This window comes from Pecten maximus, chromosome 9 (genome assembly GCF_902652985.1).
Source record: "Pecten maximus chromosome 9, xPecMax1.1, whole genome shotgun sequence".
NCBI lineage: Eukaryota > Metazoa > Mollusca > Bivalvia > Pectinida > Pectinidae > Pecten > Pecten maximus.
Genome location: NC_047023.1, coordinates 22,055,273 through 22,074,873, shown reverse-complemented (window position 1 = coordinate 22,074,873; position 19,601 = coordinate 22,055,273). Strand labels below are relative to the sequence as shown.

At 36.6% G+C, this 19,601-nt stretch overlaps 1 protein-coding gene across 2 annotated transcripts in view; it reads right to left on the bottom strand.

Moving 5' to 3' along the window:
* LOC117334146 (putative elongator complex protein 1) overlaps positions 1-19,546 on the bottom strand; it is a 34,847-nt gene extending 15,301 nt beyond the window's left edge. The window contains exons 1-25 of one of the 2 annotated variants that reach the window (XM_033893612.1): positions 19,429-19,546; positions 18,833-18,992; positions 18,551-18,703; positions 17,405-17,486; positions 16,865-16,945; positions 16,485-16,570; positions 16,071-16,170; positions 15,549-15,639; positions 14,848-14,971; positions 13,157-13,256; positions 12,073-12,303; positions 11,083-11,250; positions 10,407-10,521; positions 9,565-9,738; positions 9,085-9,191; positions 8,499-8,596; positions 7,985-8,038; positions 7,006-7,108; positions 5,171-5,360; positions 4,866-5,024; positions 4,103-4,246; positions 2,716-2,801; positions 2,253-2,398; positions 1,500-1,623; positions 273-370 (exon numbers count right to left, since the gene is read on the bottom strand). In XM_033893612.1, coding sequence (XP_033749503.1) covers positions 273-370; positions 1,500-1,623; positions 2,253-2,398; positions 2,716-2,801; positions 4,103-4,246; positions 4,866-5,024; positions 5,171-5,360; positions 7,006-7,108; positions 7,985-8,038; positions 8,499-8,596; positions 9,085-9,191; positions 9,565-9,738; positions 10,407-10,521; positions 11,083-11,250; positions 12,073-12,303; positions 13,157-13,256; positions 14,848-14,971; positions 15,549-15,639; positions 16,071-16,170; positions 16,485-16,570; positions 16,865-16,945; positions 17,405-17,486; positions 18,551-18,703; positions 18,833-18,982 — 2,964 coding nt within the window. In that variant the 5' untranslated portion in view covers positions 18,983-18,992; positions 19,429-19,546. Of the gene's footprint in view, positions 1-272; positions 371-1,499; positions 1,624-2,252; positions 2,399-2,715; positions 2,802-4,102; positions 4,247-4,865; positions 5,025-5,170; positions 5,361-7,005; positions 7,109-7,984; positions 8,039-8,498; positions 8,597-9,084; positions 9,192-9,564; positions 9,739-10,406; positions 10,522-11,082; positions 11,251-12,072; positions 12,304-13,156; positions 13,257-14,847; positions 14,972-15,548; positions 15,640-16,070; positions 16,171-16,484; positions 16,571-16,864; positions 16,946-17,404; positions 17,487-18,179; positions 18,197-18,550; positions 18,704-18,832; positions 18,993-19,428 lie in introns of those variants that run through there. The other variant, XM_033893614.1, reaches the window with a different exon arrangement.
* Between the last annotated feature and the right edge of the window lie 55 nt (positions 19,547-19,601).

The following is a 19,601-nucleotide window of genomic DNA, read 5'->3' as shown; positions in this document are numbered from 1 at the left end:
GGCAGTATAACAAGGTTTTACTATTTATAATGCCTTACTGGACAAATGATGGCAGTATAACAAGGTTTTACTATAATTTCATAATGTCTCACTGGACAAATGATGGCAGTACACTTGTATAACAAAGTTTTAATATAATTTGATATGCCTTACTGGACAAATGATTGCAGTATAACAAGGTTTTACTATTTATAATGCCTTACTGGACACATGATGGCAGTATAACAAGGTTTTGCTATTATTTTATAACGCCATAAGAACCACTCTCCTACCTTGTGTTCATCAGAAGACACTGGGAACAGTTGTAGGGCCTCAGTATAAAGCTTGTGTTTCTGTATCGATGTCTTACAAGTCTCAAAGTGCTCCGGTCCTACAAATATAAAATGATAGTCAATTCTCTCCTTATATTCTACACAAACATTGTTAGAAAGACAAAGGAATCTTGTGATGGTGGAGAATCCCAGTAAAACGAAACAAGATAGTTTTGTTTTTGACATTGTCATCTTAAAACAATGTCATCTATATACAGTGTATGTACATAGTCTACTAACATGTGCTCAAATTAGTTTTTTTCCTGAAAATGGTTAAATGGTTTTGAAGTTGACCAGAGGCCATGTTTTAAATTCTTTATTACCAGTTGCTAGAAACAAGATAATTTCAGTCTCAATAATGTAAGTGGTTTTGGTTCGGTTTGTTTTTGTTTAACATCCTATTAACAGCCAGGGTCATTTAAGGACGTGCCAGGTTTGGAGGTGGAGGAAAGCCGGAGTACCCGGAGAAAAACCACCTTCCTGCAGTCAGTACCTCGCAACTGCCCCAAGTAGGTTTCAACCTCGCAACCCAGAGGTGGAGAGCTATTGATAAAGTGTTGGGACGCCTTAACCATTGGACCACCGCGGCCCCTATGTAGAGTGGTGATAGTACCATACCTGTGAGGTAAGGCCACGGTTGTGGTTTAAGATTTTTTGGGCAATTTCATGTAAAACAAACACAAACTGATTTTCCTAATATAGCAGAAATATATCAATAAAATTAGCGAAATTCAATCACACCCATATGCAGCACCAGTTGACCAGAACACTTATCAAAGCAGTTATTTAACAGTTTAACATCAGTTTTTGAAAGTGTTTAAGTTAAACAATTACGTTTTAATATGTTTTCCTCCCCAGATTACATTCATAATTTAAAATGTAGCACAGAATACAGTCAAGTATTCCTGACAAATATCTAGTGTTTATCATTTTGTGTGTGTTTTTCACCTTGCTGGCTGGTATGTTTTTTAAATCTCAAACTACTTAAAACAGAGAAATACACAACTGTAGCCTAACAGGAAGTAGAAGCTGACAATCACATTACAAATGACAATGCAACCAATGTGTTTTACTGAACATGTACTACTGCCTGTATAATACCATCAAAACTTGTTCTTGACAGACATAAAAAATAACAAAGAGATAATCCAAATATAAACAGTAGTGCTGTATGTATACGACACTTACCACATTTACTGATGTGTACCAAGGCCTTGCTGTACCGCTTCAGGTGTTCGTCTATCGTGTAGAGTTGGAAGTGACCGCTAAGCTTACGAAGCTGGTTCAGGAAGGGAATATATTCCTTTGGATCCTACATATAAATAGGTTCAAGTGTCATTAACAAAACAGTCTTAGCTTATAAAACAGCTATTTATACTCTCCATCCCAACTGATTTTAGATGAGTGATGTTAAATGTTGGTAAAATGTCACCAATAGACCAGGATATATTACATCACCCTGAAAGATCATTCAGTTGTTGAGACAACAATGAAAACCACAGTTTAAAGAACCATAAATATAATAGTTCACATAACCATGAAAGCCTACAACTGTTCACAGAAACATGAATAACATAGTTCACAGAACCATGAATTCCATATTTCACAGAAACATGAATTCCATAGTTCATAGAACTATGAATACCACAGTTCCCAGAACCATAAATATGATAGATCAAGTATCCATGAAAGCTTACAACTGTAACCAGAACCATGCATACTAAGTTCACAGAACCATGAATACCTTTAATTGTTCACAGAACCATGAATACTCGTAATAGTTCACAGAACCATGAAAGAATAAAAAAGTTCACAAAACACTAAAACATCCAGACTGTCTGCCACAGTACAATAAAACTTAACAATAAAATAAGGTGGAGGATAGGAAAATCAAAACAATCCGATGATGGTTATTGTCTCGTGTCTCCTCGTACAACTAACCTTCTGTGACTTCTCAGCAACCATCAGAACCAGGTCAAAGTCGTATGTTCCCAAGGCAACATCAAACATCTCATTGACGTCCACGAGGAAGACCAGGTATTTTAATACTTCCTCTGCTGACATGGTCTGCTGGTCACTTGGCTTGGCTGTAGTCCAATGGGAATCGGTCAATAATCATATAAAGTAATTTTTCACATTGTGCTGTCAAAATTGTCTTCCAAATTTATAAAAAACCCAGTCAGGAAAATTCAAATATTTGTTTTTTTCTTTTATTTTCGGTTTAATTATCAATTACAGTTCTATACGTTTATTTTAAATTAGATATACACTTAAAATAAATTTGTTCATGAATGAAAGTTCTTTCCTTTCTGCTTTACACTTGCTAAGTGTTATTCACATTTAAATTCAACAATAAATCTATGCCACAAACTTATATAATTATGAGGAACTGTTTCATACTGACCTCGGAGTGTCTTCACCATTAACAGGGCAGCCTCTAGCTCTGGTGTACTCTTCCGTACATAAGATGTCAGTATGGAAAGTAAGTACCTAGGAAACAGAGACAAACAAATGTGAATGTAAGGTTTTTGTATATAAATCATATTTCAAACTTCCTTTGTCATGACAATTTACCATATCTGGTAGACACAACTTTTCATAATTAAATTTTGCAACAAATTTTCATTTCTTTATTAATGATATCTGCTTCTTTTCAGAGAAATTGACAATCAATTTTACAAAAATTACAGAACAAGTTATTTTAACTTTTTTTCAGTCACTCTTGTTGGCTCGTATGTAAGTGTACAGGTGGCCTTGCTGTGGGAGGAAGCTGGAGTTCCCAGAGAAAACCCAGGTGGTCGGACAGGTGAACCTGTACCTTTCCACCTTTGGAGAATCCACTATGTGAAAGGGAAGTGTGTTACCACTGTGACACCAGAAAATCTTTTATTAATCAGAGTACTTCAAGTATTGGGCATAGCAGTAAATTAGATATCAGTGAACCCTTTTAAATAATCAACATTTCAACTTAGTAAGGAATGGCAGAATAATATATATACACATATATAAGATAATAGTTTGTTACAAATAGGTCCATAATGTACTTTTCTGGGGCTTGAGTGTTTAAATTCAAACAGTATTTACTTGCATATACTATGATGTCTCCTAACAATAAAATCCAGGAAACTGATGACCTGGAAAACATACCTGTAATCTTATCTGTAGCATAATGTGATGATGGTTCATTCAGACAACATAACACTCATTCATACAATCTTCCCTTACTCACACAATCTGACATTCTTTCAACCTCAGCCTGGCCAGGACAAACTCAAATCCACATCTTCCAGTTTAACAATGGTAAAACATATTCTTCAGTTGGTAAGGATAGCTTTATAAAAAGTTATCTAACACAACCACTAAAGTTATTGCTAGTGATGTTTCGATAACACGAAGGTGGTAAGTGTGTACAAGATGGTAATAATTGTTGTTATTACCATCTTGTTCACACTTACCACCTTAGTGTACACTACTCCTATATGTATATGAGGTCTTATTCCACCTGATTACGTTGGTGGATATTACGACAGCCTGTCAAAAGTTTCCTGTCGTGTTGAAAGTTTCCTGTCATGTTAAAAGTTTCCTGTCGTGTTAAAAGTTTCCTGTCGTGTTAAAAGTTTCCTGTCGTGTTAACCTCTAATATTATTGGAGTAAGTGTACACATGCTATACTGATCATTCAAGTGTGAGGAATATAACAGTGCTGTTATCGGAATGTCACTATCAATAACTTTATTGGTTGTGATATATATTACCTTTCATTAGTTTAACAACGGAAATGAGCATACTTACTTCTTTTCGTCCAAACTGATAAGTGCTTCTCGGACTACATCACAAACTTTGTCCACTTTACTGGGTTGGTCAGTGCCCTCGTCTCCGACAGAAGCTGACCGGTTGTAGGCCGCAGTATACATAGTCACCGTACAATCTTCCTCCCTGTAATCAAGAAAAACATGGTAATGAATATCTTAGAAAAAATTCCATATACATTGTATATGCTCAAATCCTTTGCATTCTAGACTTTCATTAACAAATGATCTGCTATATACAATTTTAAATTAGAAATATCTTTAAACCTGAAAACAAACTATTGAAGAAAATCAAATACACTCTTTTCAAGGTCCTTGGATTTAAAGTCTTCTCTTTCAGAAGATACATGTACTTACTTCTGTAGATAATCCTCAAACTATATCGCTTGAACATTAACTCTGTTGGAAACAATTATATCTACATAAGAAATGACCTGAGGACAGATCAGATGCCCTGATTCCAGTCCCCCCCCCCCCCCCCCCCCCCCACACACACAACAAAGTTATGTGCTACTGACATCAATGATAATAATTTATATATTTTCAATGTAAGTGTGTATTGTTAATTTACAAAATGATTTACTGTGAATTCAAATATCTCCCCCCCCCCCCCCCCCAAAAAAAAGAAGGAAAAATCTCTTTTTTTTCAAATGATTACCTCAAATCTGATTCATTGATTCATTTGAAGTACCCTAAGTGTAACACAAAAGATTAAACATCCTAAAACTTGCAGTAGCAAAGTTTACCTGAGATCTGTGAGGAAGAGGTTGATGTGATCGACAAGTGCGACTTGCTGGACAAACTTTTGAACATTGTCAAGGAAACTTTGAGGACAGTGATCATATATAAGGTTCAGGTTGAGTCGATGCTTCCTCATACACACGAAAGCTTTACCAAACTCCAGACTGAAAGACAGAGGTATAATATCATTCTACAATCTCTTAAGATGTTTTCACAATAAATATGATATATCGAAGCCTTATGAAGTCAACCAATACTTTAAATTCACCCAGACGTATCATGATATCTCCACACTGGTAGATAGACTCACCTGTCCAGGTATTTCCTGACTGCGGACAACACAAGTGCCCGGGGGTGGATTGTCTCTAGGTTACCACGAGGCATCTGTAAGACTAGCTTGGTTTCATTCTGAACTACACAAACGATTCTAGACCCTCTCTCCACCCGGCGTACACTCTCATCAAACGGGTGAGCCTTTCCGTCCGACAGCGTAGGCAGAACTACAACACAAATCACACATAGGTTCTAATTTGATGTACATGTATATCTTGTAAATACATGTAGTTAACAATTGACTAAAAAAACACCGAGATCCCAGAGGGATCTTGGTGTTGACAAAAATATTGTATAGTAAATATAGGATCTCAACACTCATGGCTATGTCATATGGAATTTATTAAACCAGTTAAATAATTTGATATGCTACAAGCCTTTAGGTGATATGCCATAGCCATGAGTGTAAGATTCTATTTATCACATAACTACTATTTATGAGAATATAAGTAAAATCTTTCAATTTTCTTTTCAATATAAGACAGGCGATATCCAGCTGAATGGTATGGGATGTTTTTGTCTATCCAGACAATCATGAAATATTTGGTTTATTTTGTTTAACATCCTATTAACAGCCAGGGTCATTTAAGAACGTTCCAGGTTTGGAGGTGGAGGAGGAAAGCCAGAGTACCCGAGAAAAACCACTGGCCAGTACCTAGCAACTGCCCCATGTAGGTTTTGAACTCGCAACCCAGAGGTGAAGGGCTAGTTAAAAAGTGTCGGGACACCTTAACCACTCGTGATACGTCACATATGTATTATGATGTCACAATAGCATTATTACACATGTTTCTTACGATGTTTATGACAAGTCTGTATGATATGACAGAACAGTGCAGTTATGTGGTAAATATTTGTTCTGAGTAAGCTTGATATTTTCTGTTCTCTACTACATACCGTATAGCGGGAAATTTTAGCGGTCATAAAATTTGGCGATGTGGTCATGAAAACTGAAAGTTAAATTTTGGCGAGTTAAAATTTAGCTATTTCCATTAAATCTAGGGTTTTAATTTGGCGTTGAGCATATATATTACCTACCGGTATATATAGATAATTATGTTATGCCCATACATTCTATCCATGCTGATTAAGTGTGTTGTCAAATTAGTGTTTATATGAGTATGTGTACAAGCAACAGACAAAGAGAATTTAATCAACCGTATGCTATCGACGTGGTCATCTATTGCATGATGTGTATACGTACAGGTAAGTTAAACAATGAGTCTACAGGTAAAGTGTTAACATCAGTCCATTGAATGGTAAAGGTAGATGGCTTTGTTTTCACAAAAATTAATTATGATGCGATATATGTCATACTTGTATTGCTATACATGTATCGTGAGTAGTTGTTCACTAGCTATAGCTATTCATACCTATCGGCATTTTGGCCGACAGGTGCAAGGCAACAACCAACGTTACGCACCAGTCGTTACTCTCGGGAGTTATCAAAGGTAAATGGCGATCGGAACGGAAACTAATGGCAAAATTGAAATTTTCGCGTCGTTTTAATTGGCGTGTTAAAATTTGACGGGTTAAATTTTGGCGATCTATATACGGACCCGCCAAATCGCCAAATTAAAGCCCCGCTAAAATTTCCCGCTATACGGTAGTCAAAGGACACAACCATGACAGCCAAGACCGGTCCATTTCTCAGCTTCCCAAGAAACACAAACCGTCACTGGTAGGGAAATGTTGAACCACACACCTCAGATCTTCACACCTGAGGTTACATAGGTCAATACCCTTACCGACCTAGCTATCATTGCATTCCCGAAATTTGAACCTTAACCTTTAAGATATCAGGTGACTAACCTTGAACCTTTGTGTGCCTACTGATACAGCGACAGGTGTGAGTCAGGGTTGTCAGAAGGAGGTATTCACTGTGTACAGCCAGTGACGTACAGTTAGATGCAACCTGTAAAATATATCTCACATTAGAATATAGGAAGAAGACTCTAGTTGTGTATGGCTAGAGATCGGTGCTCAGAATGGACAAAGCATCTCCCTCCCAGCAATAATGTATGCACACAAAAATGGACAAAGGAGGCCAGCCAAAATGTATAATTAGTGAAACACACAGAATCGACAAAGTGACCCCCCCGCCCTCCCCTAAAATTTAAAGTTAGTGTTACACACAGAATGGATAATGAATGCATCCTCTCAACCCTAACACCACTCTCCTACCTAAAATGTATGGCTAACAATGCATCCACTACAAATCAACCTACATGTATATGGTCCTCTGTAAGGTCTGAATGGTCATCACCACAATAACCCCTCCACTGGCTCCCTCCCCACCTGTATCATTAACGTAGTTTGTACCTGTCGGTCAGTCCTATAACGACCTCCTGTCACCACAATAACCCCCTCCATTGGCTCCCTCCCCACCTGTATCATTAACGTAGTTTGTACCTGTCGGTCAGTCCTATAACGACCTCCTGTCATCTCAATAACCCCTCCACTGGCTCTCTCCCCACCTGTATCATTAACGTAGTTTGTACCTGTTGGTCAGTCCTATAACGACCTCCTGTAATCACAATAACCCCTCCACTGGCTCCCTCCCCACCTGTATCATTAACGTAGTTTGTACCTGTCGGTCAGTCCTATAACGACCTCCTGTCATCACAATAACCCCTCCACTGGCTCCCTCCCCACCTGTATAATTAACGTAGTTTGTACCTGTTGGTCAGTCCTATAACGACCTCCTGTAACAGTTACACCTCACTACTGTTACAGAAGAAACAACCCCCTACTATCCCCCTAGGTACAGCTAACTGGTCAGTCTACTTACCTCTGTATCATTAACATACAGTCTGTACCTGTCTGTCAGCCCTATAACCACCTCCTGTAACATAAGAACAGTATAGATCAGAACACATGTATGGCAACTTACTCCAAGGTCATTGTTAGTAAGCCAAGGTCACTGTAAACTGCTTAAAACCAGTTAAAGGATTGGTCTGTTAGGTTCAACAGACAGAAATGGACAGTACTAAATTATGTATTAAAAATGAGTACAATTAAAATTTATTTAAGAAATTAAGATTACACAGAATTTGTCTCGTGACCTTACAGGCAGATTCTAAATACATGTATATCGCAGAAATTTCTGATTAAGATTTTAGTTAAAGAATATCACTAGCCATAAAAAAATTTCACTTTTTTTTGGTCAAATATCAGGAAAAGTATGAAATATAAAAACTGTATACATCAGTACACTGATGTGACTATAATGTAAGTATTAACCATCATTTAATAGTGTTAAAGAAGTACATGTTACCAGAGAGAGAACATTACAATACGTTTACCTCCCCTCCAATATCACAGATACACATGTAAGGACAGGGCACAGGAAAGGTCAACTCTGACCCTGACCTCATCTCCCACGGCAACACAATGTCACAACCTGTGAATGAGAATTCTTTGTTTAATGTCAATTGCAAACAACAAACATAACATCTGAAATGCCACTAAGGAGACAAATGTTGCAATGGAGGAAAGCCCACAGAGGAAAACCATCACGTCATCAGAGAGATGACAGACATCACTTATTTCCTTCAGAGGAGAATAGCTGGTTTGAGTCTCATGTTTGGGTGTTCACCATAGAAACAGTTGTGTGCTTAGCGTACTCATCAACCGGTAATAAGCCCCCCACTCACCCCTCACCCCCACCCATCCACCCCTCACCCCCACCATTAGTAGGAAATAAAGACAATTTAAAATGAGGGGACTTATTGCCCAATGTACGTAGGCCTGGTTCCTACCAACTTACAGTACAGTAATTATATATAGTACAATTTACCTGCTGAGACTAGCTAAATTTATGGACATATAATAAGCAAATGATAATTAAAATGAGCTGCACAACTCAGATTAATCAACCTCATTAAATACCTGAATCAAACTTGAGCATGCAACCATTGCACAGTTGTATGGCTACGGACCCAGTTTCAGAATTGACGGCCATCTTGTATACAAAACTCTCAATGTCAATACTGGTCCTAGAAATAAAACCATCCATTAATGTCAAAATGAAATCTTGTTTACAAAGGTTTCTATATTACACAGGTCCAACACAATTCAGGATAGTAGAAACATTTCAATGTACTGTAAACGTGGAAATTTACGCGAGAGGGAAATTAACGCTAAGTAGACGGATCCCTTTTGATCACGAAAATTTCCCACGTGTGTATTATTTTGATATTAATTTGAGTATACTTGAACTACAAACAAAGGTGGGTCGATCGCAAAAATAACCCCATGCGTAAAGTTAACATATCAAAATCGCGAAATTAACCACTCGGGAAAATAACCCCGTTTACAGTATTTAAAAAACAGCACAAAATAATAAAATCAACTGAGATGAAAACTTACTTGACAGTGAGGTGGGGTTTATCTTTGTCGAGTTTTAGATCAGCACAATGAAGCACAGAGTTCTGGCCATGACTCAGATCCTGGGTACAGAACATCAAAAGTTCAGAGTTCAACCAAACGAAGTGCTGCATGGCTATTGGTACTTTCTGTGTGTCCAATGGCAGGCCTTCAATCCTGGAAGAATGAAAGAAAAGAAAAATATAACCTTAAAAATTTTTGGTAAGGAGTTAAAAATTATTGCAACTATTCACTGCAATGAACTTTGTGTATATGTACTGGTAAGATAAATTACAAATACAAGTACCGAAGGGCTGAACAAATACATGCCCATCCCATGCCAAACAGACTAAAACAATAGTGGTCAGATTATGATACTGTTATCAAACTCATTATAGTTAAGGTTATTATATTATAATGATAGTTAACCCATCAAAAATGTATCAAGACACTGATCAGACACTGTAAGTGATAATGTATAAAGGGCCATAACTCCAAAAATGATGATCAAATAACAATGCTAGTCAAAACTATCCATTGCCAATCAACAATGCTTGTCAAAACTATCCATTGCCAATCTTTCAAGATGGTTACTCAGATTTTTGTAGTTTGAAAATTATCTCTCATACATTACTACATGACTATGTACAAGTAAATGTATAATTAAAGGGCGGTAACTCCAAAAGTTGTCAGTGCTTTCATAAAAATTATGCTTCTTTTGAAGTTTGAAGACAATCCGTTGACCATAACTCAACACACTGAGTGGACACTGTGTCAATGTATTCTAGAGAATAAAATATATATTGTCCTTGACACATTGTATAAAGGATATCTTGGACAGTTACCTGTAGATTCCCTGTAAACGTGGAGTTTGACAGCACAACGTGAATCCCTCGCCTAATGTGACATCAAACTTGATTGTACTGTCCCTTTGTAAGTCCTTATCAACAGGTTCTCGAGCTGGTGTGACAATTATGGACATCAGATCAACACACTTTATCTCAAAGGTCATTTACACCAAGAATACCAGAAGATTAGATATATGGTTATTAAAGCAATTTGTTTAGAATTAATTTCAGATGATTTTATTGAAATAAAAAAAGTTTCTCATATATCTAAAATGTAACAGCATTGATAATTTTAGGGAAAAATCATCATAAAGCCTGGCATAACTGCCCAAGGTAACTTTAGAATTCTTTAATTAATTGATTTATTTATATACATGTATTGGACATGAATGAATATTGAATACTGTAAACATGGAAATTTACGCCAGGGGGGGGGAATTTATGCTAATTATGCAGAGTCCTTTTGATTGCAAAAATTTTCCCCATGCATATCATTTTATGTGAAACTACAAACGAATCGATCACGAAAATTACCCCCATGTGTATAGATTACAAATGGAAGTCGCGAAATTAACTCCCTGCGAAAATAAGCATGTTTACAGTATACATGACTAAATGGGACGATCAAACTAAAGCCAAGGAGTTAATACATCTTAGGATAAACCTGACATACCAAATGTGTAGACAGCCACTCTGCCGTCCACCAAAACCAATGCCATGTCATTTGGGTTGCCCTGGAGACAAAAGGCCACATGGTTGACAGGACACGGGAGTTGTAGGTAGTAGGCAGACATTGGAGGGGGAGTCACCATATCTCTCATAGGGGTCAGCAACACTCGGTCTGTATGATTACAAAACAAAACTACATGTAGTTCATTTCACAGAAAGTTGATGGGAACACAGATTACTGGGTTTGACTTTCACACATATGGGTGTAAAAAGATGCTTCTTTAATGCTGTTCTCTTGTTTGCACTTAGATTGATTCTTCTCTTGTTTACCCTTAAGTCAATATCTACCTAACAAGAGGACTCCAGTTTTCTCAAACAGGGACCACCTGTACAGAACTGTATTTTCTCCAGCACCCAACAGTATAATTTTCTGTTTACTCCTAGATAGCTCCTGTTTGATATATATTTCACCAGTATAGCCCTTACACTTTTTTTTACTCAGAATATTAATGAGTAATATTTTTTGACTGAGAAGGAGAAACACTCAGAATGAGTAACAGAAACAGACTAACTGTTTTTGTGTACCAACAAATCCTGTTCTGCAGTTTTTTGTTTTCATTTTTAAAGATGAATTTTCTAACAACATACAACAAAAGAAAGAAGTGCTAGTGAATTAGTTTAAATATAAATCTTGGCTAGGACACAATCATGACAACAGTTTCTGTTTCCCTGAGAAATGCAAAACGCCACGGGGAGGTGCATCAAATCAAGCACCTTTCATCTGAGGTTACTTGGCAGGCACTCTAAATGAGCTACCGCAGTTATAAGTGTGACATGAACACTAAATGAGATGTTAACAAATATTATAGATGGAACTCCTAGACTTCAGATATCTGTAGACAGGTGGACAGGATGAATGCAGAATGCCTAAAGCCATGTTATAGTTTATTTCTAAATTTAACCATTTTCAACACAAGTTAAAATTTGTCCTTACCTCCATCAATTACAGCAACTAATGCTTGGTTGTCATTGGATATCCCTGAACTGTAGTTGGTGGCCCAGGACCATGTATATTGTAGATATTTCCCTCCAGAACACATTATGTGGAGGCGATATGCATGTTCAGGGTCCCAAACAACTGACACTATTTTATCCTCTGCTGTGCCATCAAAGTGCAGACTTTGTTTCAAGTACCAGTGATAGTTATTCATAGTCCAAAGCTGAACTGTTAATATGAAAAGAAACATTTCTTAAATGCCAGGATGATATATATGTTTTAAGGATATGTTTCTGTTAATCAAACAGTACAAATGTTGCCTTGGTAATCCTTTCCTACTAAAATTTTCAATATTTAACAGTCAGGTTAATAAAAAAATGTTTCTCATTTTGGAGACCAGAGCCAGTTGTTAAAAAAGTGATTAGCTTAATCACATGATAAGTGAAATATTCATTTCTCTTTTACTTTAAAATCTGTGTATGTATATTCCTCAAAATAGCCAGGTAGGAAGAGATAGACAAGTGTTATAGCTTCATAAAATTTTGTCAAGTTAGTTTTACTAGAAATAATTTTATCAGGATTTCGAAATTGCTGTTAAACTCTGATTAGCCTAATCACCTTTAGAAAACAACTAGGCCCAGGATACTTCTGAAATGTCTGTAATGCAGTAGTCCGTCACATTTTAATATGTCACAAAAACATGATCATAACAACCGAAGCAATCCTGTTGTTGAAGGAAATGATGATTACAAATCTCACATTCGTGACATCCATGCATATGACCGGCACATGCTTGTTCCTGCGTAAAGTGCACAGTGGGTTTTTTCATTTCAAAGTCAATTTTGTTTTAAATGTCCACTATATGTGCAAATTTACAGTTTTTTTTGTTTTTTTTTTCACGAACTGACAGATGTTGATACCAGCCATGAAAGTCTTTGTAAAAGCTTTTCTGAAATGAACATAAAATCGCTAGGTCCATCATTATGTCATAAACCAATAACTCTGGTCATTTGGATGCAAAAAAACAAAAACAGCCTTAGAAAGATCTGTTCATTAACAATGAAAGCTGTAATGAGTGTACCATATGTTCGAGGTATAGTCTGACCACCTGTGTCCTTCACTAGATCCTTCAGTCTCACCATCAGTACAGACGAGTCCAGATTCCAGCATAACTCCGTCACCTATTAACACACAAAATAAGCACAGAAAAATGTAAAAAAAAAAAAAAAAAAAAAAAACTTTAACCTTTTCAATTACCTAAAAACCGGAAAGCTAAATCTAAACTAGCTGTAACTTTGGAGGAGTCCAGTTGGGACTGCTTCAGCTTTGTTTTGTAATCTTTTTGCAGTAATATGTACATGTGTCCCTGGTTAATATTTTATATAGATATACATAGTTATAAATAAGCTCCCTTACTAACCAAAATCAAACAAGCTCAGTATTATTTACTGAAGCAAACTGCATGACACAACACAAATTTTTAACATCTGAAATACATTACAAACACAAGCTACTTTAACAATATTTTATATAATTCTAGTTTTGTACTTGTGAAGAAATATTATATGTCCTGTCAAATTCAGATGGGCTTTATAATTACATGCTTTGTAATTTTGATAAGCACTCATATTTCTGTATCCTACACAAAAAATAAATTCAGAAACTGTTTGTACTATTCTAATTTGTAATAGTTTTTAAGGTCAAAGGTCAAATATTACACCATTAGCAGTCAACCTTTGATATGCGACACATATTTTTTCCATGCTGTATGTACCCACACACAAAATGTGAAGTTCCCCGAGGAAATACTGAAGCAGATGTACACATAAACCATTTTTGCTTTATGAAGGTCAAAGGTCAAAATGTCGTAGTGACCTATTTAGGGTATGTAACACACCATCGTCCAACACTGAAATTGTAATGACTTATACACAAAATAGTACAGAAGATATGGTCCAGAAAATGAATGATGGACATACAAATATTACAGACCCCTCTTTTTAAATCAGGAAAATATCAGAACATATCCCACTCCCCCTCGAACAGGTATCTGTTTAACCAGTAATTGATGAGAAAAGTCTGTCTTACGAAGATAATCAACATCTATATTTAAATGGATTGGTTTTATATTGTTATTGACAGATGTGGTGAGAGTTTGTGTGTTATGGGAGGCTCATCGTCACACCAAACATCTAATTTAAAAAATCTTAAGGATTTCTTAGTACCTTTTCAATAAGTTATAACGAAATTGCCCCTTGGGTTCGAGGTTGTGGGAGGCGTGGTATATTCATGTGATAGCAGGGAACAGATTTATAGTGCTATCTCACTGTTACTGCTAAACTTCACCTGCAGGTGGTCACGTTATACTGACATGGGTAAACCAGTCGTCGCACTCCCAAAATGCTGAGCATCAAACAGGAGTTGCAACTACATTGTACCATATAAGAGATTCTGGAGAAACCAAAGCTTTTTCCACAAGGCTGAAGTTTGTTTGATTTATCTTGATTAATGTCCTATTAACAGCCAGGGTCATTTAAGGACGTGCCAGGTTTTGGAGGTGGAGGAAAGCCAGAGAGCCGGGAGAAACCCACCAGCCTACAGTCAGTACCCCACATGGGTTTTGAACTCGAAGCCCAAAGGTGAAGGGCTAGTGATTAAGTGTTGGGACACCTTAACCACTTGGCCACTGCCGCCCCTAAGGACTGAAGCACTGTATCTTGATATAAGTCTATACTGTGTACTAACGAGTATCCCTATATTGTGTTCCTTTACCTGTACGTCATTGACACCAAAAGGAAGTGTAAACTCTCCATGTCTCAGTCCATTCTTCTCAAAAAAGATCACTTCGTGTTTGTTTGGTCTTCTCATTGTGCTGGCTATCAGATTACCTGATGGCCTGAAACAAAAAAAAAAAACAAACAAAGAGTCAATATCCAGTAATGTTTCATTTGTATAAAACATAACATAAATCAACACTATATCAGCATTACAATCTAGATCTGTAGAGAGAGTTTGGATCTAACAGGTTGAACCGTAACAATACTGATTATTGAATATTTCTAAAGGTGTGTCGCTCCATTTTTGTTTGTTTTTGTTGTTTTTTTTACAAAAAATACAAACCTGACTTCAAAAATAATCATATACAGTATATTCATATCACCAAACAGATCCAGCAGATCTGATAAAGAAATCTACACTGAATCTACACCAATAACCTTGATCACAAACACAGCCTGTTACTGTAGACATGGGAAAAGTACATGACGAGGAAATTTACACTAATTAAGCAAAGGCCATTAAGACATGAAAATCCCCCCACATGTATTATTTTGTGATATCTATGGTATGTATGGAAAAGGTAGAAAGAAAAATTTGTGAAAATACCCCAACAGGTATAGTTTACTATCAAAATTACTTAAACCCTGTGGAAATAACCAAGTTTACAGTTAAAGATTATGTCATATGAATGCTACCTCCATGCCAACGCTTGTTCCACTCCATCAACATTTTCACTGGTGGACTGGTGCTCACATTCTCTATTCCAAACTCGTAGTTTGCGAGCTCCTGGTACATACAGAGGTCAATATATACTGTATTGTTAGTAATATTTGCTGTCTAAAATAGATACCTAGCAAATATTTGTACTGTGAATTAAAATCTCTTTGAGTGTATAAATAAACACAAATCATGTTCACATGCTTAAATTGTAGAATTTTGAAAGGTGGTTTTTGTGTGAAATTATATAACTGGTTCGGACTAAGACAACCAAGAACTTTTGGCCCACGAAAACCTGTATGTAAAGGTTCAAATTTACATGAGCAACCTTTAACAACACAAAAGGACCAGATTTTACACATTTATTTTGTGCATTCTAATTTCCCCAACAAGAATAATAAGACTTCTAATATGATTAAAATAACTTTTAACACTATTTTGATAATGATACAAATACAACCGTTACAATACATGAAATACATAATATTCTGAAAGCCTACCTGTGTCTGGGCTAATGGTGCTGACCACAAAAAGCTGACCATCCCCTCGCCAACTGACCCTAGGTAATCGGTCATCCCATGGCAATGCAGGTTTCACATCCTGTATAAATACATGCATTTAAAAATCTCTGAAAATTGTCTCGATTGTTAAGAGATATAATCTTTAAGTCTAGAAAACTTATCTGAATTTCCATGCAGTGAAATTGATCATGAAAATAAGATCAATTAAAATTACAGTTCCGAAAAATATTTGAAACTTTTTCCATTGTTGATGGAATTAAATCACCAGGTATCACCATAATTCCTCAGTAAATTGAGCATCACCCATGATTCCTCAGTAAATTGAGTATCACCCATGATTCCTCAGTAAATTGAGCATCACCCATGATTCCTCAGTAAATTGTATCGACTTGCCTCTAGTTTTTGTTTGGCTGCCTCTTTGCCTGCTGAACCATGGAACTGTGTTTCCTTCTTACCCCATCCCACTGTGACAAACTGGGCTGTCAATTAGAAAACAAACTCTGAACAGAATGAAAACAAATCCTCTGTGACAAGACTACACACTTTGTGTATACTTTGTTAGCTTGAATAATTACTATCTCAAGTCATTGTGTTTTTCACAGCTATCTCAAGTTAAACGTTTTTTTTTTTAATTTTTTTTTTTCCCCTGTAACATTTCTATATTGTTCAACAGAGAAAAGCAGCTATGTAAACTTGCACTTAAAATGTCAAAATAAATTCTCATATCTGTCACACCTCAGAGACTTAATGTCACTACATGTATACCTACATACCTTCTCCAAAATTCTCTGGGTGGAGAGAGCTCTCTGTGATAGGATCAAACTCTCTGGTCATCATAATGAAAGTATTTTGTCCTGTAAAAATAGGTTATACATAGTATTCATCTATCATTCTGCTACTGTACATGTTCTATTCCTGAATAGCACTACTGCATTGGCAGTAGACATAAATCAGGATGGAATTGGCAGTAGATATAGATTAGGATTGGCAGTAGATATAAATTACAAAATTCAATCTGGTGATCAGATGATTTTTTATTTTTATTTGTTTTGAAATCCTCAAATTTCAAACAATCATAATTTTTCTCAATTATATAATAAGCTATGATTTTTATGGAATATGTTTAGTACAAATGTAGTACCAATGGTATATGTACATATTAAAAACATTGAACTGTTTACTGTAACACTAGAAAACAAAACCAGGCCTGAGAATGTCTGATTGGTGTAGGTTCATATTAAGTTCCATGTTACATTGTATATATGTATAGAGTTAAATGTAGACAGACAAAATATAAGCCATCAACAATTTACCTGTTGTGAGTATGAGAAGTTCAAGGTCAGGGCTCCAGGTCATGGAGGTCAAACCACTATCTACCGATCCAACACATTCCAGCTGTAATGGAGGGTCATGATTATTCTTATTACATTACAAAGATAAAATGATTTCAACTGAACTTTTTCACAGAAGATTTAAAAAACACTTCTATGAACAATGAGAAAACGTTAGATTGCCACTAACTAACCTAATGAACTGGAGTTGATATTAACTTTTTGCTTCTCAGCTGACAAAACAATAATGTTTAAGCATTTCAGCAAATTGATTTTCGAGGCAGAATAGTCAACACCTAACGTTGGTTCATTTACCAGAATACTAGTTTTTAAAATACTACACTTAGTCAAATTTATGGATAATAGTACAAGGCCACTATAAATGGCATGTTTACCAGCCCCATGGCGACTTGCCACATCACAAGATTGCCACTAATTTACTTGCCCCGTACTTGGACCACGATGACATGCCACATTACAAGATTGCCACTAATTTACTTGCCCCGTGGACCATGGTGACATGCCACATTACAAGATTGACACTAATTTACTTGCCACATACTCGGACCATGGTGACATGCCACTTCACCAGATTGCCACTAATTTAACTGTCCCGTGGTGACATGCCACATTACAAGATTGACACTAATTTACTTGCCACATACTCGGACCATGGTGACATGCCACTTCACCAGATTGCCACTAATTTAACTGTCCCGTGGTGACATGCAACATCACCAGATTGCCACTAATTTACCTGTCCCATGGTGACATGCCACATCACCAAATTGCCACTATTTTAACTGTCCCATGGTGACATGCCACATCACCAGATTGCCACTAATTTAACTGTCCTGTGGTGACATGCCACATCACCAGGCTGCCACTAATTTACCTGTCCCATGGTGACATGCAACATCACCAGATTGCCACTAATTTACCTGTCCCATGGTGACATGCCACATCACCATGCAGGTTGCCAATAATTCACCTGTCCCATGGTGACATGCCACATCACCATGCAGGTTGCCACTAATTTACCTCTCCTTTTGAGACATGCCACATTACCAGATTGCCATTAATTTATTTACCGCATACTCGAACCATGGTGACCTGCCACTAATTTACCTGTCCCATGGTGACATGCCACAACACCAGGTTGCCACTACTGGTTGCAGCACACACAGCCTGCTGGTCAGCCAGGTACTGTATACCCACAACACAACCAGTGCCATCTGCTGGTACAAATGCTTCCTCAACAAGGGAGACTATTCCTGTCAACTGCAAAGCATACAAAAAGAAATCTACATGATCCTGGACATACAATGTTTCGTGCATATAGTTAAGCTTCAAACATGAGAATCATCATCTAGAATTAACAAGGAAATATACTGTTAAGTATGTATGTACCTCTCCACTGTTAGGGTCAAGTCCAACCAAATGTGTGGATGTAGCAGAGTAAACAATCCCAGTGTCACAGTCTATACTTGTGCACTGTGTTCCACATAATTCACTCAAAGGAGTTAACTCAATCAGGTTCAACAGCTCGAGATTTCTCATCTTTAGATACCTGTAACAGGAATGTAAACCAATCTTCAATGACCTGTTAAGGACTAATGTTCGGCCAAATTTCTATTATAATTTTTCAATATTTCATAAACGATCATTTAAGAAGTAAATAAGATGAAATCCCATCTGACTGAATATGAACTGATGAGAAAAAAAAATACTTATAGTGAAAAAGACCGGTGGAGTAAGTAGTGATAGAAAATGGTTTCACTTTCAGAATCATTCAATGATCTAGATTTACAAAAGGGTTTCTTGTATTTAAAAAAAGACAACATGTACAATTTAAAAGAAGAGGATGCTTCTTGTGAATTAAGGAGCCTGGCGAACGTGTTTAACTAGTAGTAGTAGCTCTGGTTTTGAAAGAGAGAATGATGCATAAAAATCAACACATATTTCATCACTTTTTCTGCGAGACAATACAAATTATGTAGCCTTACCAATTTTTCCTATTTACAATACAATCCAAACAGTTATTTTGCCTTGACAAAGGCTCTCATCTGCTGGTGCAAAATTATTTCATAGAAAATGCATGTTTTGCGTCATGGAGGCCGCCACATTGCTATTCCGCATCAAATTTGAGAATATTTTAGAATATTTATTTAATTATAGA